At 42.5% G+C, this 21,087-nt stretch overlaps 1 protein-coding gene across 1 annotated transcript in view; it reads right to left on the reverse strand.

Moving 5' to 3' along the window:
- Positions 1-302: 302 nt before the first annotated feature.
- The window catches only part of LOC122942147 (piezo-type mechanosensitive ion channel component 2-like), an 81,346-nt gene continuing 60,561 nt past the window's right edge, over positions 303-21,087 (reverse strand). The window contains exons 34-53 of the mRNA XM_044299646.1: positions 20,908-20,976; positions 20,657-20,823; positions 20,367-20,563; positions 20,178-20,291; positions 18,875-19,087; positions 16,800-17,058; positions 15,792-15,980; positions 15,385-15,589; positions 14,314-14,443; positions 14,046-14,193; positions 13,739-13,953; positions 12,829-12,987; positions 12,561-12,708; positions 10,247-10,435; positions 8,298-8,390; positions 5,044-5,213; positions 4,844-4,960; positions 2,747-2,826; positions 1,673-1,904; positions 303-590 (exon numbers count right to left, since the gene is read on the reverse strand). Coding sequence (XP_044155581.1) covers positions 335-590; positions 1,673-1,904; positions 2,747-2,826; positions 4,844-4,960; positions 5,044-5,213; positions 8,298-8,390; positions 10,247-10,435; positions 12,561-12,708; positions 12,829-12,987; positions 13,739-13,953; positions 14,046-14,193; positions 14,314-14,443; positions 15,385-15,589; positions 15,792-15,980; positions 16,800-17,058; positions 18,875-19,087; positions 20,178-20,291; positions 20,367-20,563; positions 20,657-20,823; positions 20,908-20,976 — 3,350 coding nt within the window. The 3' untranslated portion in view covers positions 303-334. The remainder of the gene's footprint in view (positions 591-1,672; positions 1,905-2,746; positions 2,827-4,843; positions 4,961-5,043; positions 5,214-8,297; positions 8,391-10,246; positions 10,436-12,560; positions 12,709-12,828; positions 12,988-13,738; positions 13,954-14,045; positions 14,194-14,313; positions 14,444-15,384; positions 15,590-15,791; positions 15,981-16,799; positions 17,059-18,874; positions 19,088-20,177; positions 20,292-20,366; positions 20,564-20,656; positions 20,824-20,907; positions 20,977-21,087) is intronic.

The following is a 21,087-nucleotide window of genomic DNA, read 5'->3' on the forward strand; positions in this document are numbered from 1 at the left end:
TTGTTTGTCCCCTAGTCACTTTGCATATTGTTAGTAGTATGTTCCATTTGTCAGTACATCAGTGGAAATTATTATTTTTGGAGCCATGAAACAAGCATTCAGATGTTCGTAAGAGCATTTGTTCCTGATAATTGGCCCTTAGGGGGAGGTATATGGGCTATTTGAGTCATTTTATATGTTGGCACCGTAGAGACACTGTCTGGGTTGTCACTGAAAACCTGTCATTTCTTTTATAAACTAGTGTTTATTTTAAATAATATACAAAGTCATTTGCTTGAAGGTAAATTCATCCATTGAGCAGACACTTTATGGACATGCCGTGAAGGGAGTTTAGTCACTCGTCGTGCCGTTCTCTTGTCCATTTTATCATCGTTTCAGGAGAGCGGTAGAGGAAGATTAGTTTTGCAAACAATTGTTCCTCCAGGTCCAGATCTCCAGTTTCTCTGACTAGAAAGATGTCTGTGCAGAGTTTCAGAATTCTGTCCACATTGGGTAACTCCTCAAACATGATGGACCGAGCGATGCCATTGAAGAATTCTCGGATGAATTTGCCAATGACCAGAACGACAGACATATATAGACCCACAATGCTGCAAATTTAGGGGAAAAAAACAAACAAGCAATGAACATGTGCAGAAATGGTATAAGTGGTTCATCCAGTCTTTTTATAATCCTATAATGACATGTGGATGATCAAAACTGCCCTGCTCCCATGGTTGCTTCGCTAAGGCTGTGATCACATCTGCCAGGAGCCTGATTTACAGATTACATCAAATGTGACGGGAAGAATAGCACGACATGCAGTTATAATCTTCCCCTGCAAAATGAGACGCCATGTAGGAATCCATTAGGCTCCGTTGTGTGACAGACTTCCCTGTTCACATCTGTGATGTCGTTTCCGTTATAAGGTGAAACCACAATGTATCAGCCTAGAAGAAGCTATTGGAGCAGTACGGCCTTGTTTACACAAGGCAGTATTAAAGCAATTGTTTTTAAAGGTAACCTGATCTTAGATCAATGGGGGGGGGGGGGGGGGGGGTGTTATCAGAAGCCTTCCCCTACTTTTTCTACAAGGGAACCTTTTTTCTCTCCTCCCTTGCTTATGTTGTGCCAAAATATTCCACAGCGCTTTAGACATCATTGTCACTTGCTGTCCCCAATAGGGCTCACAATCTAAGTTTCCTATCAGTCTGTTTTGGAGTATGGCAGGAAATCGGAGTACCTGGAGAAAACCCACACAAACACGGGGAGAACATACAAACTATAGAGTGGACTGTGCCCATGTTCAACCATTATTACATAGGCGATATGGGGATAACAAAGTGCTGTTTCCGTATCTCCTGTTTGACCATTGCTTTGGACAACTCCTTCCGAACCTGTCAGTCCATAGGAAGAAGTGGACTTACATTTGTCATGCACTCTATGGTTATCAGACTGCACAGTTCTATGTAAATTGTGGTTTCCACAAATAATATATACACATTTTAATTAAAGGTCTATCTGATTGGATAAGACTTGGGCTATGTCCACATTTTTGTTTGAGGCTCCATTGGGAGTCTTTAGCGTTGTGAAAAGTCCTGCATGCCGTTGTAAATGTCAAGTTTGACATACAATGCGGTAAAGATGATGGGGACTGAATCTTTCTATAGTAAAGAAATATAAAAGATCTTACCCGTATCCAGCAAGAAATCCCAGACTCTGAGGACTAGCTTTATCGTTGTATATAACGAGCTCAATGTTCTTGCTGCAGCCATCCGGGCCACACGCTGGATTCCACTCCTGAATCAACCACCATTCTGTCACTTGGCTCGATGTGCTATTATTCACAGACAGCTGCTGCAGTTTTAGGGTTAAATTACGGAAGAAAGCGTATTTCTGAATATCTTCTGGCTTTTCTGAAAATTCTGGAAAAAGACCAAAGCAATCAGATCTCCACGTTAAGGGCTCTTTCACATCTGCGTTATAGTCTTCCGGCATAGAGTTCCGTCGTCGGGGCTCTATGCCGGAAGAATACTGATCAGGATTTTCCTAATGCATTCTGAATGGACAGTCCGTCCTTCAGGATGCATCAGGATGTCTTCAGTTCCGGAACGGAACGTTTTTTGGCCGCAGCAAATAGCGCAGCATGCTGCGCTTTTTGCTCCGGCCAAAAATCCGGAACACTTGCTGCAAGGCCGGATCCGGAATGAATGCCCATTGAAAGGCATTGATCCGGATCCGGCCTTAAGCTAAACATCGTTTCGGCGCATTGCCGGATGCGACGTTTAGCTTTTTCTCAATGGTTACCATGGCTGCCGGGACGCTAAAGTCCTGGCAGCCATGGTAAAGTGCAGCGGGGAGCAGCATACTTACCATCCGTGTGGCTCCCGGGGCGCTCCAGAGTGACATCAGAGCGCCCCAAGCGCATGGATCACGTGATCGCATGGACACGTCATCCATGCGCATGGGGCGCTCTGATGTCATTCTGGAGCGCCCCGGGAGCCGCACGGATGGTAAGTATACTGCTCTCCCGCTCCCCACTACTACTATGGCAACCAGGACTTTAATAGTGTCCTGGGTGCCATAGTAACACTGAAAGCATTTTGAAGACGGATCCGTCTTCAAATGCTTTCAGTACACTTGCGTTTTTCCAGATCCGGCGTGTAATTCCGGCAAGTGGAGTACACGCCGGATCCGGACAACGCAAGTGTGAAAGAGGCCTTAAGAGGTTTGACCTCTAGAGTGAAAAAGTGATACCTGATGTTACCTGTCTGAAGCCGGTGAGCGACTTTTGCTTCAGGTCCAGAATTTGATCTAAGATGTTTTGGCAAAATGTTCTTGAGCATGCTAAGGAAAATAAAATTGTAGAGACTTTTTACAAACTTTATTTTTATTAACACTAGTTCCCTATGTGCAAGTTTACCACCTAGACCTACAAAGAATAGTTGAGGGATTTTCCAGAAGTTAAATATTGAAGGCCTCTTCTCAGGATAGGTCACCAATAGCTGAAGGGTGAAGATTGGATCAGTTGTTGGAAGGGGTTGCATCACTCAGGCCTATGATGTCACACCCATCGGTCACATGGCAGCTAAGGAATGAGACTGAGCTGCTATACAATTGATGATGATACGCTTAGTATATTATGAAGAGATTGGCAGGCTCGACCCAGCAACACAGTCCCTTCAAACAGCTGACGAGAGGGATACCACGAGTCAGACCCCAATTGATCAGATATTGATGACCTATCCTGAATGGTCATCAACACTTAGGTCCTGGAAAACTCCTTTAAATTCCCTTTACACTTATCTTTTTATAAAATACTTATATATTATAATAACAATTAGTATAGCGCCACCAGCTGTTTCTATTGAACAGTTTTTCTGTGTCCACCTCAGTAAATGTGCTGAGGTGGACACACATGGTCATTTTTGCTTATTTATCTGCTCCTTCATGTAGGTTGAGGGATTTCTAGTGTGGTGAACCAGCTGCTTCTGAAGTATCTTCTACTTATCAGATGAGATGCTGAGCAAATGCAATTACAGGAACGCTGTGTCACTTTCCACGTGGGAAGGAGAGAAGATGCTGCAACTTAAGACAGGCAGCTCTTCACAAGAGAGAGAGTCAAGACTGAGCAACTGTTTCCACCTCTGCACGTTTACTCAGGTGGACGCAGTAAAGGCTATGGAGCAGAAACAGTAGGTGGCACTATACTAATGTTGTTTTTTTAAATACAAAAATGTTCAGCATTTGTCAGTAAAGGATGTTCTTAGTGGGGCAACCTCTTTAAAGCATGTTTATCTTTTCAAACTTTTATGCCGCTATAGTATACCGTAGTTAAATAATCTTTGCAAATAGTCTTAAATTACAATCTACTGATTTGTGTGTACAGCTCCCATGCAGACTTATGTTTCTCCATGGTTCAGAGAACCAACTGCTGTCCCCAACCACTTAGGCCTCATGCACACAAACGTATGCACGCCATGGCCGTATTGCAGCTCTCAAACAGCGGGTCTGCAGTATACAGGTACCAGCCATGTGTGCACCGTATCACAGATGCAGACCCGTTCACTTGAATGGGTCCACAATCTGGAAGATACAAAGCGCTTCTCTGGCATTTTGGTCCGAGCCTTCACACTGCAAAAGAAATAGAACATGCTCTATTTTTTGCGGTGAATGGGTCTGCATCTGCCAGCAAAGGCCACATGGACGATGTCCATGCAATGGGAACTGCAGTTTTAGGTCCTGAATGCACGGTACGGACGGCACACATTCGTGTGTATGAGCCCTTTACCTGCTTTTTGGCTTAAGGGGACTGATGGAAGTGTGACTGTACTATTAGACTAGACAGGGTCAGTTTATGGTCTACCATGGATACACATAGGTTATTATAGGAGCTGTACACACATAATGATAGATTTTAGGACTGCTTTCAGTTTCTTCATTTTTTATGCTCTAAATAAGTGGTAGCGAACCTAGGGCACGGGTGCCAGCGGCGGCACTTGGACCCCTCTCTGTGGGCAACTGCACCCTGGAAAAAGTCTATGGTGTACCAATAAGCCTTAGACTTTTCCTGCCGTTCATCAGCGCAGGGAGCTCTATGAATGGCACAAGCAGCGCATTGAATGTAGGCAGGCTATTATAGCTAAATGATAAAGTACATGGAAGATATTCTATATTGGACTGTAGTATTCAGGCTAACTTGCCGTGTTGGCACTTTGCAATAAATGAGTGGGTTTTGGGTTGCAGTTTGGGCACTCGGTCTCTGAAAGGTTCACCATCACTGCTCTAAATGCACTGAAGCAATGTAAAAATGGTGAACTAACTGCAGTAGGCTTAAATCAAAGGCTTCATGTACAATACATACAATGGCTCCTTCCTTTCTCCTGTAAGCATCTGGACTATATGGTCGCGGGTTTCTGTATCCTCATAGCATACCGTGTGCTTCCCAACACTCTCTGCGCTTTTTACAATGGACGCATTCCTGGAACACAAAGTTCTGGGCATCAGTATGAACCCCGGACTGTCAGCTGCCTGGTGCCATGTACGGTACATATCCTGTCTTACCTGAGGATACTCCAGTGAATATCAAAGTATATCTGCGTAGATTCTGATAGCTCCCGTATCATCGCCTGACGACTGGCCGGGCTTATGGTCCAGAGCAGGCTGGCATTACTCTTTATCTTGGCAGTCACAATGTCCTCAGGCATGTAATTAACAATGAACTGCATCGCAGACTGGGTATGAAACAGGAGCAGAAAACAAAGTAATGGGATCATCTGATGTTACCAGTGATGCAGGGTTAGGCTACTTTCACACTGGCGTTTTGGTTTCCGTTTCTGAGATCCGTTCAGGGCTCTCACAAGCGGTCCAAAGCGGATCAGTTTTGCCCTAATGCATTCTGAATGGATAAGGATCCGCTCAGAATGCATCAGTTTGCCTCCGTTCTGTCTCCATTCCGCTTTGGAGGCGGACACCAAAACGCTGCTTGCAGCTTTTTAGTGTCCGTCTGAGGAAACTGACCCTAACGGATCCGTCCTGACACACAATGTAAGTCAATGGGGACGGATCCGTTTTCACTGACACAATATAGCACAATAGAAAATGGATCCGTCCTCCATTGACTTTAAATGATGTTCAAGACGGATCTCTCCTGGCTATGTTAAAGATAACACAAACGGATCCGTTCTGAACGGATGCAGACTGTTGAATTATCTGAATGGATGCGTTTGTGCAGATCCATGACCGATCCGCACCAAACGCGAATGTGAAAGTAGCCTAAATTTATACATCCTAATGGATTATCAAACATACCTGATCTTATCCATATTGCCGGACAACAGTGGTCCTGGTGGATCTCTGAAAACTTTGACTGATCCAATGATCTGGCGGAATATGTGCGGTTTTTCCTTGCCGATTCCAGTGCAGAAAAACCGCAGTGTATTACAGTACCAGCAAAGTGTATGAGATTACACTAATCTCATGTACACTTTGCAGATTTTTTTTTCAGTGCATAAATTAAGATTTTCAAATTTAATAGCATGTGAATTATGTTTGCGATTTTTAGCTGCAGATTTTTCCCTTTTCAATGGAAGGTGAGATCTGCGGCAATTCCGCACCAAAAACTGCCGTTAGACATTGCAAATTTTGCTGCAGATGTGCTGCAGAAACACTTAAATCTGCATGGAAATTCATGCAGATCTTATGTGCGTTTACCTGCACCTGTATGCAGGTAGTCTATGGCTAGTATGGACATTCAGGCTTGGGCTATGCAGAGGCTATTCATGCAAAGCACGCCATGTCACCCATAAAATTAAAATCTGTGATTAGCCTATAAAGACAATCAAATTACAGAAAACTCACAAGCAAGTCACAACAGTGTTGATTTTTTGCGACTTGTGTCGCAGTCAATGCATGTTGCATTCCACTCAAAGCAACATCATGATCTTCATGTCCCAGTGTAGCCCCAGCCTTGCCTTGTATTAAAGGGAACCTGACATCAGGTTCATGACTCGGACACACTGGGGCACTAAGCTAAGCTCGCCTTATTTTTGGAGTAAAAAAAAAAAAAAAAAACTGGCGTATTGGCAAAGTCTGTCTGCAATTTTTGCCTGATTTATTATCCTTATCTACTTTGTCTTTTTTGGTTTAAAGGGGTTATCTGACCCCTGAAATGCCCCCCCCCCCCCCCCCCCCATATGCCTGGGCCCCTCACACACAATGTACTTACCTCGCTCCCCAGCACCCGCATAGCTTTTGAAGCCCGCACGACCGACACGGCATCACCCTGATGCGCGGATAAAAAACATCTGGAACCGCAATGGTAGGCGGTGACGGGGATGAGCCTGCCTAGCATTGCGTTTTCATTTAAGACCAATTTTCAAATTCACAAAACTGGTCTAAATAGTATGCGCATGAAAATGTGGCACATGGAAGCTAAATTTTGGCACACCTCTCCATGATAGTAGGTAAACTGTGGCGCAACTCACCACTCAAAACAGAGACTGGAGTGGCATCAAAATTAGACTGTTTTTAGGACAAAATCTAGTGCAAATAAGGCGCACTAACATAAATAGAAAACTTCTAAATTTGCCTTAAAACTCAAAATAGGAGCAACAGACACAAATGCCTCAAAACAGGCACAAAAACTGTTGGTAAATGAGACTTAAAAGATAAGACAGGCTTTTTACTCATGAAAACAGGCGGCAACATGGAATTCAGCAGTGCGCTCATAATCACGGACACCGGGTCTGAAAGTCATGGCTGCCTGAGAATATGAGCTCCTGTTTTCCCCACTCACCCGCTGAGGATTGGCAGTGTTACCCCTGAGAGAACACGGGCAATTATCAGCAGGTGGGTGGGGAGAGCAGGATCCCCTGAAGAACCATGACTCTTCTCAGGCAACCAGGACTCTCTCTTCCAGGCTCGGGCTTCAATAATTATAAGGCTGTATTCACACGTCCGCAATGTGTTTTGCGGATACACGGAGACACGGATCCGCAAAACACGCAAAGCGGCAATGTGCTTACCGCATTTTGCGGACCGCACATTGCCGACATAATAGAATATGCCTGTTCTTGTCTGCAATTGCGGACAAGAATAGGACATGTTCTATTTTTTTGCGGAAACGGAAGCACGGATGGGGAAGTGCGGATCCGCAAATGTGGATGCGGACAGCACATTCCGTCCCCATAGAGAATGAATGGGTCCGCACCCTTTCCGCAAAATTGCGGAAAGGATGCGGACCCATTTTGCGGACGTGTGAATGGAGCCTAAACCTGGTTCTCAGCAACCATTTACTTTTAGCTTATGAGCAGGGGCAGATTGGTCATAGACCCAACAGAGAAATTTCCCGGTGGGCCGATTCCCCAGGGGGTCACCCAAGTTCTCCTCTCTGCTGCTGACCTGGTACATAATGAGCTCTCAACAGTAATTAACGCTATATGAATCAAGTACTTATGTACCCAGCCAGCAACCACACATGCCCTCCTGTCCCCCGCTCCATATCTTAATCAAAGACAACTGGAGGAGGAGGTCAGAAAATGGCAGCTATTGAGCGCCAGTTTTTGGGGCAGTACATTGTGCTACACTGTTATTTAGTTCTGCTTGGATGGTATTTTGCACTATGGTATTGATGTCCTCTCCTACTTGTGTTTCCCCACCTTCTGTAAATTTTTTATTTATTTTTTAGGGCCACTTTACGTCTGCTTATGAGTGAGACACCGCTGAAATCAGCATGTCTGTCACTTCTCTATGCTGCCCTCAGTGAGTTGAGTGCCAAGTTCCCTTTAATCCCCATCACCCTACCCATGCATACTCACAGGATGTAATGCGTATCTGTATGTCAGTTCATCGTAGGCTGCCTGGGAATAAGGGACCAAGTTCTGTTGTTGAGCACTCATGGTGAACAGAGGCTGGAAGATAAAATAAAAGAGAAACCTTTGGTTAAGGCCTCATGCACACGAACATTTTTTTTTTTGTTGTCCGCAAAAACGACTTCTGTTGTTCCGTGATCCGTGTCCGTTTTTTCTTCCGTGGGTCTTCCTTGATTTTTGGAGGCTCCACGGACATGAAAAATGAAAAAAAATCTAAGTCAAGTTTGCCTTTGAAATGATAGGAAAAAACGGACACGGATCACGGACGCAGATGACAATCTTGTGTGCAGCTGTGATTTTTCACGGACCCATTGACTTGAATGGGTCCGTGAACCGTTGTCCGTTAAAAAAAAATAGAACAGGTCATATTTTTTTCACGGACTGGAAACACGGATCACAGACGCGGATGCCAAACGGAGCATTTTCAGATTTTTTTCCACGGATCCATTGAAAGTCAATGGGTCCGTGGAAAAAAATGGAAAACTGAACAACGGCCGCGGATGCACACAACGGTCGTGTGCATGACGTTGTTTGGGTCCACATCCGAGCCACATTTTTTGCGACCAATTCACTTCAATGGGGCCCTAAAACATGCGGACAGCACTCTGGCCCCGCAAAAAAAAATAGAACATGTCCATATCATGGACAAGGATAGGACTGGTTTATTGAGGGCCAGACCTTCCATTGCACAAAATGCGGCGCGCACACAGCTGGTATCAGTGTTTTGCAAACCGCAAAACACGGTACAGCCGTGTACATGAGGCCTATAGGGAATAAAAGCCTGTTTCTTTTGATCAAGTTTTTTTATGTTAAAGATATTTTTAGAATTTTTTTTATTTTAGGCAGTCTAAAGAAGTGAGAAACTCCTAACAGTGCCTTAGGCTGGATGATAAATTTGGTGCATGGCATATTTTTTATACTGCCTGTTAGTTAGTTACTTTGTGACAGGATTTTGCGCCAAAATTTTGTTGCATTTTTGGCGCAAACTGGTGCATTTTAGCTCGCAACGCTTTCTTACTTATCTAACCCAGTGGCAAGCTAGATGCAGTAGATTTTAATTTTTGTCACAAAAAAAAGCTAAACCTAAATGCACCAAAAATGTGCTAAAGTGGACCAGGTGTTGGTACATTTTTTATGACAAGGTCAACGCATAATCACCTTATGAAGAGTGGGACAATGTTACGGTTTAGGCTACTTTCACATCTGCGTTGTGCTGTCCGATTTTGACATCAGGCACAGGCTCTCGAAACTGCAGCACAACGCTTCAGTTTTGTCCCCATTCTCTTTTCAATGGGGACAAACGGAACAAATCAGAACGGAGAGCTCCAGAATGCGTTTCGTTCCAGTTCGTTGCGTTCCCATGCCATACACAAAACCGGTGCAAGCAGTGTTTTTGTTTTGCGGTATGGGAAACTGAAATAAAACATGTACGTCAATGATACCGGATCCGATTCTTTTTTTTTTGGGACACAAAAAAAACGTATTCGGTGCCCATTGACTTACAATTGTTTTAGTCCCGGATCCCGTTTCATAATTTTCGATATAATACAACCAGATCCATTCTAAACAGATGCAGCCGGTTGAATTATAAATATGGAAGCGTTTTGCTGGATCTTAAAACCGCACAGTAAAAGCGTAGATGTGAAAGTAGCCTTATGCACATGCCACGGTCTTTTTTTTTTTTTTTTTTATGATTTTCCTAAAACTGCAGCATTATGCCGCAGATAAGGGAAAAAAAAAACAGTGTCATGATGGAAGAAACCTTTGACAGCTGGGAAGGGAGAGGCTTCAGAACTCTCAGATCGGATGATTTGGGTGTAAACGGTGATCATTATTATATTATCTAGTCTGTACGATGTGGGATGTAGTGTAATAAGGTTGCAGTGATGTTGTACCTCATAGCCACTAATGCTGATCTGAATAGAAACATCCAGGGGTTGATTGGTAACACCGGCCACGGACTTCACCAATGACATGAACAGTAACGGGAACCAGACAATGCAGATCAAGGCAAAAATAATGACTCCACCCATTCCATATTTCACAATCTTTTTCTTCTTCTGACCTGGAGGCTCTGGGTATTTCTAAAAAAAAAAAATAGAAAAGCTCTAAAATATAAAGACAAAAACAAAGCTAAAACTTAACCCCTTAAATGACCTTTCTGTTTTGGGCCCTACTGACCAAGCGATTAAAAAAAACAACAACTTTCTGATCATCGCATTCCAAGAGCTAGAACTTTTTTATTTTTCCGTCTATGTAGCCGTATTGGGGGGGGGGGGGGGAACTTGTTTTTTTGCAGGACAAGTTGTAATTTTTAATGGTGCCATTTTGGGATACACCTTTAATTTGTATTAACTCTTTTTGGGAGTGGGATAGGAAAAAACAGCAATGCTGCCATTTTGCGGCATTCATTTTGTGGCATAAATAACATTACTTTCTTTTAAGGATCAGTACGATTTCAGAAATACCAAATACATTTTTTTTTTTTTAAGTTTTATTACTTTTGCGCAATAAAAAGCCTTTTTTTTGAAAGAATTCAATATTTTTGAATCACTGCATCCCAAGACCCATAACATAATTTTTTTTTTTCTTCTATGGAGCCATGTGAGGCCTTGATTTTTGCAGAATGACTTGTAGTTCTCATTGAGGCACATAACACTTTTTGATCACTTTTTTTATAACATTTTTGTATGGAGACTAAGCAAAAAGCAGCAATTCTGGAACTTTTTTTACAGCGTTCACCGTACGGTATAATTTACATTATATTTTTGTACTGTGGGTTATTATGGATGCTGCGATACCATTTTTGTGCAATTTTTTCCTCTCAAAAGTTTTTTCAATAGAAAAAAAGCTTATTTTTTATTGGAATTATTATTATTTTTTACTCTTTTTAACTATTTAATAGTCCACAAGGGGACTATAATAGATGATATTAAAATACAATGCACTATTCCTATAGCACAGTGCATTTTAATGTCAGTGTAGGCCTCCTGCACACGACCGTTGTGTGCATCCGTGGCCGTTGTGCCGTTTTCCGTTTTTTTCCGCGGACCCATTGACTTTCAATGGGTCCGTGGAAAAATCGGAAAATGCACCGTTTGGCAGCCGCATCCGTGAGCCGTGTTTCCTGGCCGTGAAAAAAATATGACCTGTCCTATTTTTTTCACGGCCAACGGTTCACGGGCCCATTCAAGTCAATGGGTCCGTGAAAGAACACGGATGCACACAAGATTGGCATCCGTGTCCGTGATCCGTGGCCGTAGGTTGCTTTCATACAGACGGATCTGAAGATCCGTCTGCATAAAAGCTTTTTCTGATCTAAGTTTTCACTTCGTGAAAACTCATTTCCGACAGTATATTCTAACACAGAAGCGTTCCCATGGTGATGGGGACGCTTCTAGTTAGAATACACTGCAAACTTTGTACAAGACTGCCCCCTGCTGCCTGGCAGCACCCGATCTCTTACAGGGGGATATGATAGTACAATTAACCCCATCATATCCCCCTGTAAGAGATCAGGGCTGCCAGGCAGCAGGGGGCAGACCCCCCCCTCCCCAGTTTGAATATCATTGTGCGGCCCCCCCCCCCCCCCCCTGTTGTTAACTCGTTGGTGGCCAGTGTGCGCACCCCCCTCCCTCCTTCCCTCTATTGTTTTAATACATTGGGGCCAGTGTGCGCGCGCCCCCCCAACCCCCCCTCCCTCCCTCTATTGTTTTAATACATTGGGGCCAGTGTGCGCGCGCCCCCCCAACCCCCCCCCCCCCCTCCCTCCCTCTATTGTAATCATCATCGGTGGCAGCGGAGTGGAAGATTTTCATACTTACCTGGCTGCTGGCTGCTGCGATGTCTGCGTCCGGCCGGGAGCTCCTCCAACTGGTAAGTGACAGCAATGCGCTGCACAGACCTGTCACTTACCAGTAGGAGGAGCTCCCGGCCGGGGAATACTGACATTCACCAGCAGGCTACGCCTCTCTGCTGGGAAATGCTGGCAGCAGGCTTGGAGCCTACACTATAGCGTAAAGAAAATAAATAATATACAATGTGGTATGTTTCCTAGTAAAACCCATTCATGTTGTAAATACGCTCAACTGCGATTTCTAATACAGCTGGAAAAGAGCTATGCAAAAAGGACAACCTTTTGGAAAACATCTGGTCCTAGAAGCACACTGAACCTGGTATGAAAAGGGCAGATGCACACAAAATGTTTACCTTCTCAGACTCCCGCCAGCACTTCATAATGAAAATGTTAGCATAGATGTCCTCCACACATATCCAGCTTGACAAACTAAGTGTGGTGTCTGTCCAGATCCAATCCATGACAGCCCTCATCTCAGTCAGAAAAGGTACCATGCGAAAACTATGGGAGAAGAGTAAAAAAGGAACATCCTGATATTCTTGACATTAAAACATCAAAAGAAACACGTAAATCGGCCAAGTCTAAAACTATAAATGTAACTTATAAGCTTGTGCCTCGCACCCCTGGAATAGGAAGAGGTTGATACAGTTGTAGCTCTTCGTTAGAAAGTTTCCTAGGACTCTGTTGGGATAGCCACACTTGATCTGGTAAGCTGACAGACCAAAGTACAGACATTTCACAAAGTACCATAGCTGCGCCACCTGATTTGTGTTAAACCTCCTGCAAAACAGACAATAGTGGAGAATAAGAATGTGTTAAATAAAGCAGACCCTAAAATCAATCATAGGCTTAAAGGGACACTAAGGATGGTCATGTGCAGTTAATCAAAACAGACAATTTTTGACGAATTCAACCAAAACTTTCGTCAGGTGAAATTTAACAAACGATCATTTTAGACAACCGATGACACAACATTATCATCTGAAAAGAAGGCTCCTGTTTGAAATTTTCATTTGATCTTTAATTCATAGATGAAAGATTGTTTGTCCATCATCTGGTTTCACTGGACATCTCTCTTATCTCTTTACTGTGCAGTGAAATGGCATCTACAGGCGCCTAGAAGAAGACAAATTAGGCAAAGGAGACAGAGTGTTCTTCAATGGCATAAGTGACAGGAACACCATGAAAATCCCTTCCCTCGTGATCACTATTTTTTTGTCTTGTATCTAATTCTGAGAACCTCCAGAGCCATTTCTATACATTGATAATAGTAGATGACTTTACATTCAGCGTTCCTTTACGACTGTTCCACCAGCTGAAAACTGGGCTTTGGTGGATTGTTGTGTTTGATGCACTGAAAATTGTTGGGATTTGAAGATCGCATTCTGAATGATCAAAATCTTATGTTAAAGAAAGGTTAATAAAATTTTAATTAAGGGTGACCAGTCACCACCTCCCGGTATTTGTGTACCATATGCAACCTATTTGTATTATAGAATATGGAGGATTTTTTCTTGTTTTACTGCTATACCTTTCAGTAACTCCAGGAAGGATAAAAAACATCCAGAAATGAATTCCAAACACGAGGACAACCTGGAAGACACACTTTCCAAACATGGTCTTTCTCAAGTAGATGGCTCTGTCAACAATCATGGTGCCAAACTGTAGTAGAAGCATAACCAGAAAAGCCTCCGGTACCTGATCCTCGGACAGAGATTCTGTGATGTCTGCTGCAGCAGAATGTTTCTGCAGATGAAAATTTCTGGCTTTCAGTTTTTGCGTTTAAGCTAATCTTATCTTTTTGTATAAGAAAACTCATCTTGCTAAACAATACCTACCCCAAATGCCCAGTATCCAAAGATGACAATGATAAAATTAATAACATCAACCAGGAACATAATAGCGTAGACGTCACACACTGGGCTATACTCTGGGTGTATAATGTCATAGAAGAACTGTCTGATTGGCAAGTAGATCTGCAGAGCTCTGTGAAAAGACAAGCAGGCCATCACAAGACTGGAGAGAGCGCTACATAAGATCCTGGAATCACTTAGGCATGGATGCCTTTACTTCTCTATTTCTATATATACAATTATAAAATGTTACATTTTCACTGCCACTTTCTTCAGCTTGAGCCACTGCTGCTTTAGCCTTTCCTTTATTGACTGACGTTTCTTTTTTGGGTTACGTCTTAAACAATTCCACTTCCTCTTGTTGTCTTTCTTCTGAGGCGTACCTAAGAAGTGAAAAAAATGTGAACAAACAGCTTGCCTTGTAAGGGGGTTTCCAGCGCAGAACAAATTGTCAGTGGTCTTAGAGGGGCTTTAAAACATATTGTAGCCCCCACGATCCCCAGCTGCTGCCATTCCAATGCTACTGATCTCCACTTCCACTATACCAGAAAGGCCCACTCAGCTAATCACTGGCCATACTGGTGATTCCCTGAGGGGTCCTTTTTTGGCATTTCCATAGTTTCAGGCAGAAAGTGGAGACCAGAGCATTGGTGAGGGCTCCCTAAGAGTGAGGATCCATTCTTTTATATTTTTAGCCCCTCTGTGCTCACCACCACTCATTTTTATTGAGCTGGAACAGTTGAGGTAGGTTTACATGCTCCAAAGAGCAGCTGATTATCGGGAAGAAAGCGCTCGTTCAATGGAGGTGAAGTGCTGCATTTACATGCAGAAATCACCCCCACAGTATGAGAACGAGCGATCAACCTCATACAGCTACATTGCTTTACAATCTGCTGCCCAGAAATTTACGGTACTTGCCTGAACAAATAACAGTTTTACCCGATGAAAGAGCATTTTGCTCGTTCATTGGGTGATCGGCTGCACCTTTTGATTGGTAGATTATTGGGAATGAGTTTTCATAGGAATGTCCACCCCGATAATCTGCCCAACAATCGGTCTGTGAAAAAACGCCATTAGTGACTTTTCTAACATTATGCACATTTTACCTCTTCGCATTTAACCCATTCAGTCCTCCAGATGCGACTGAACCTAACTAAAAAATACATTTCTGCAAGATTAGTATTTTAAATCATATGTCCCCCTTACTTCTTGCTAATCTATACATTAGCAAAAATTTTATGGGAGATGGAAGGGCTTTACACACACACAAACATACATACACTAGGGTATCCCTTGAAAAAACTACCAATTAATGCTGTAGTACCTTCAACCGCTGGTTTTTGTGAGGTTCTCCTCTTTCTGAAAACATTCTTTGAAGCATTCTGGTGTTTAAATAGATGCCATGGAACCAGCCCAGAGTTCGTATCATCTTCTCCTTTACTCCCTCGTTTTTTTTGCCTCTTTGTCTTCTTCTTCTTCTGTTTGGACTCTGGTAGACAGACCTCCTTGTTGTCCCATAAACCGTGGCACTACACACAAGAATTATCATTACTACAGATCTGCCACACCCACACAACCTCATATTGTATGATGAACCATCCTTCGCTTTCCAGGTTGGGTAGTCAGAACAATTTGTAATTTATAGCTCAGGAACATAAAGAGAGTCCAGTATTGCCTACAGCTGCATTACAATGTGATGTATGGGTAACACATGTATATATTTTAACCTACTTTTAGGATAGACCGATGCAAAAATAGGGCGAGAAGCTGTACGAGGTCAAAGTGTACATAGCCGTCTTTCTTTTCAATGCCAATTATGTTGGGGAGACGGAATGGTTTATCTGCATTCATGCTACGGTACACTGTAGATGTCCATGGGAAAAAGCCAAACTGGAAAGAATACTTGATGACAACTGTAATCTAATGAGACGTGCAGGAGAGCAAAAGAAGAGGCAGTCATAAAGTAATCATAGAAAACAGACATAAACATCTTATGTTTAGAACCCTTTTCGGGTTAAATTACATTTTATAATTGATACTGTGATTCTCCTGAAATTCATATGGGTCAAGTGAAGAAGCTCAATAAAAAAAATGTCCCCAATGTCCATCATGTCATGAATCATGTGGCATTCATAAGTTTTAGAGTTACTGTGCTTGTGCCACAGAGGCTCTGACGCAAGCTCAATGAGCATGAACTTAGTCCCGCTAAGTACGGTACACGAGCAACCACGTGCTGTACATGGTGGAGGGATAGTCTTAGGAGGAGGACCTGGTGAGGCAGACAACAATGTAGACTAGAGGGAAGTAGAGGGCTGGAGGCCAGGCTGGCCAACACAGGGAGTAAAATTGAGGGAGGTGGCCTTGATGGGCTACAAACGATGCAATGAGATGATGAGGAGTTGGGGCATGCTGGGAAATGTAGCTTTCAGCATATCACTGAAGCCATAGACGACAAACACAACAAAGGTGCACACAATGAATAGATACCACTACGTAGCTACTTGCTAGCTAGCATATTTGCTGTACTAACTAAAAACATGATGTAGTAGTTGTAGGACCTTATTTTTTTCTGAGCCCAGACAACCCCTTTAATCTGAGAGATGTTAGGCTTAGCAGATGCCAGTAATATCTACATAGACATTAAACTAATACAAGTCATATAAGTAACCTTGCATTTCCTGACTTCTAAGGACAGGAATAATATACTGGTCACATCTAGGAAATTGCCGGACCTCATACCTCAGTATAGATGATGGCCGTCATCCAAAAGCGTTTTGTGGGTCTAGGTACTGATAACATTGCCCATAGGAAAATGAGAATAGGTAGAATCAAGGACAAAATTGATGCAGATATCATGTGATTAAGAATGATGACAAAATAGCAAAGCATTTCAGACTTTGATACAATGGTATTATAGAGAGCAAAGACGAGGCGCAGGGGGCGCGGGAGACTCTGATAGAACCTGTCTGACTCCTCCAGCTCTTCATCATAAAACATCCTGGGGGACAGAAGAGAGTTGAAAGAACATGATTTTGGGTAAAAAACCAAACATTTGTTGGTGCATAAATAATCTAATATATAATTAAGAGGTCTTTTTCTAATTATCCTTTTACACCTAGGCCTATAACCATGGCAAGAGGGCATCTAGAGGAGGTTTTACCATCAACATAGACAGGAATTCTCTACTTTAATAGCAGTTAGACTATGGAACTCTTTGCCAGAGGAGGCTGTGATGGTTGATTCATTGTGCAAGTCCAAGAGTGGTCTGGATGCACTTCTTGAAAGTAATAATATCACGGGTTGAGCTGGGTTCATAACAGGATAGAACTCTCCGTTGTTCTGCTCAGTTATAGGAGCAGAACACTGAAACTGACAGTAATAACCAAGATAAACAGCGCCCATTGATTATAATGGGGTCAGTCAGGTTGGGACAGTGCTTGGAAAATAAAAGTCAGTGAAGGTAATGCATGTTGGCTGTGGACTTCACTGCATCTTGGTTGGGGTTAGAAGCTTTAGACTCTCTACTATACTATGAGACAGATTTTCCATCTGTTAAAGGACTATAAACTGCAGCTGCGTATTGTAGAAATACTGATTAAACAGAAGGAAATAGAAAGAGAGAGTATTTACACTCCTTTGGCCAGATTGGAGAGGTTGTACAGATTAACTGAAAAAGGGAAAAATACTCACTGTTATACTGTATACTCCTCCCTATATACAACCTTGGGTAAACTGACTATGCAACCTGCAAAGACTGTGCCTAATTTTGAAAGAATCCCCGTGTACCCCTGTCAAGTTGCTTCAGTAAAATAGAGTTGACTTGTTTTCATCAAGAACTGACCTCATCATTGTACTGCACCGTCATCTGCACTGCCACTTGTATTGCCTTGTCCTCCAAGGGGGCCCTTTCTTGCACCTCTAAACAAAATGACACCAAGGGCACCCCACCTAACACCAGGTAGAAGACCTCAAATCAAGATGTGTGCTGATGGGAAGAAAGGGTGCACCCCTCCCTTCACTTCTCAGCCCAGTGAGTTCCAGAATGAAGACTGCCATTGTGAGTACTACTGCCTTCATCATTGGAGGAGAACCTCTATCACAACCATTCTCGTCGCGTTCCAGACTTGCTGCAGATGTATTCCAATTATCATCATATTTTGGGTCAGAAATGGAAATAAATATATACCGGTGTATATATATATTTTTTATGTGGGGTACTTGCCCACCACCTTAGGCCTCTTTCACACATCCATGATGACATCCATGACAAATGTGGGCAGTGGTTCATCCGTGACGATGTCCGTGAAGAATTTGTGTTTGGTCTGTGTGTCTGTTTTATGCTCTCTGTGTGTCATCCGTATTCAAAGAACACTGCTAGGCTGAAAATGAATTTTCAGAGCATCTCCTAGCAACAATCAGTGAAAATCATGGACCAAACAGATGGCGTGAGGGATCCATAATCACAGACAAAAATAGGCCATGCTTCAGTGGTGTCACCACAAACTCACTGTCCATGGAAAACCACTGGTGGGAGAATACACACAATAAAGTCCTTCATTCACTGACGTGTGAAAGAGGCCTTATAGGGGTTTTTGCCTTCCTTATGTATTATGCTTTAATGTGTATACTTGATTAAATGATCAAATTATTTACCCCTATGTGCACACTTAGCAAGTAGATTCAATGTATTACGTTGCTGGTACTCTCAAAATATTTACATAGGCTTGTGACAATGCCATTATTTCAACATAGATGAAATACAGCTTGTAAACGTAACTTCTGACGTTATCTTCATTGAGCTTTGTCCTTCTTACTTGTTCAGTAGCAGTTCACTAGCAGTTAATAACTGTGGAACGTCCACCAATGACCGGCTGCTGTCATCTAGTCCTTGGGTTGTTTCTTCAGCTTCCAGGGCCTGCTGGTCTCCCTTTAAAATAACTGTGCTATATGATGGTGGGAGATCTGTTCTGGTTTCTGTCATTTCTGCATCCCCTTCATAGTCCTCATCTTCATGACCCAGCTCCAATCTGACATCTTCCTGTAGGATGTGACTAATGGAGGAGAAATTTAAAAGGAAATTTTGCACAGGAGAAAAAAAAAAAAGAAGAAATATTGCTTTGTAACTAGTATTTTGCTTACTTTACAGCTCAAGTGAAACAATATATGGTAAAACATATATGCAATGTCCAGAGGCATAGCTTTACACTCTTGGCGAACCATTTTTTTTTATGATCACTTCACTAGTATTAGCTGCTGCTCTGTTCTCATACAGCAGGAATCAGCAACCTTTGGCACTCCAGAGGCTGTGAAACTACAACTCCCAGCATGCAAACATGCTTGGCTGTTCTAACTCCCACAGAAGTGAATGAAGCATTCTGGGAGTTGTAGTTCCTGAACAACTGGAGTGCCGGAGGTTGCTGATCCCTGTCATACAGCAAAGTCAGAAAGCACACTCTTCAGGTTTATGGGAACCAGAAGCCATGGAGAGGGGAACCTTTTTGTATTTTATTTTACACCTGGAAATGAGTTTCCACTTTCAGACAACCCCTTTAAAGGGACACTACCATCACAAAATGAACACATATTTACAGCCTATATGTAAATGTTTATTTATTTTATTTAAAAAAATGGGTGAATTTATTCCTTCCTCACAGCAGTAATAAGCTAAACAATAAGATCCCTATATAGGAGTATTATGTCTCTGCGTTGACTGATACAGAAAGAAAATCTTTTGTATTTAATCTTGACATAATACTGCCAAAATGAAAAAGAAAAACTGGCGAAAAATCGTTAAAAATGCACCTTTCTGACAGGAGTGTCCCTTTCAATTATAAAACCATGGCTGCCTGCAGCTGCCACTAGGGGAAACTCAATAGTAAAACAGTATTAAAGTATGTAAAGTAGCCTAATTATAAATACTGTCATATGTACAGTAAATAATCATATATAATTTAAAAAAAAAGTGAACTAAAAAAAGCGTGCTAATTTCTCAAAGTCAGTCGCACTAATCATACTTCCCAACCATCCAGCGAGACAGTCCTGGAATTTGCCGGCTGTCCCCTGTTCCCCGAGGATGTCGATACAGTTGAATGCAATGTTAAAGCACTTAGCATTTACCTTGAATCCAAACTGTCAACAGAAATTGAATCAAAGGCAAGCATACGATGGGGTTTTCGGCCTTTTGGGCCAGCAGGGTCTTCACAGGACAAAACCAAATCTTCTGTGACACAGCTGCCAAAAAAATACTATCATATATTGATATCTTATCTGACCCCCCATACGCTATAAATCATGAACTGTGATTACCTGGAGACAAAACTGTCCTGAGACTGCTGTGATTCAAGACTGAGGATCTTACAGATCTCCAGCCTCTTGGACTGAACAGTCTCTTCTCTTACACAACTAATATGGTCGTCGTTCTCCTCACTGGACAAGGTTTGAGTCCTTGAAAGCTGCTTGGCTTTGTAGTACTCAGATATGCCTTCTTGAGAGGCTTCTTTACCCTGAAATCAAAAGTCTGTTGTAATGTTTATTACACTCCTAAATAGGAAACTATAGAAAATGTTTCCAAAAGCACGTGTTATTAGACATTTTACCCTGTCCAAGTTCCTCTGTAACATGCAGCGCTCTATCCTCAAGACGGTGGCAACATCCACGCTATTTTTACAGAAAGAGTCGAGAGTTTCAATGGTGTCATCTGCGAGAGCTTGGATGAAGACCCAGGAAAATTTGACAATGTTTATGATCCTCTGGACAATATTTTCTGTGACGTGGGAACATAAAAAGAGTGTGAGCTAATGGTGGTCCTAAAAAACCTACAATGGATAAGTCCATTACCAGGGTTTACCTGGTCCATCTGCAGTATCCTCCTGACTTTCTGTCTGGGATTGATCTATTTGGGGTTCCTCTGTTTTCCCTTGATTTCCTACTTGCCAAACAAAACAAAAAAAAAATTGAAATGGATGGGTAGAAATCCAAGAAACCAGGACACTAATCTGTATTTGATTTTTCACCATTTTACAATTCA

The sequence above is a fragment of the Bufo gargarizans genome, chromosome 6 (genome assembly GCF_014858855.1).
Source record: "Bufo gargarizans isolate SCDJY-AF-19 chromosome 6, ASM1485885v1, whole genome shotgun sequence".
NCBI lineage: Eukaryota > Metazoa > Chordata > Amphibia > Anura > Bufonidae > Bufo > Bufo gargarizans.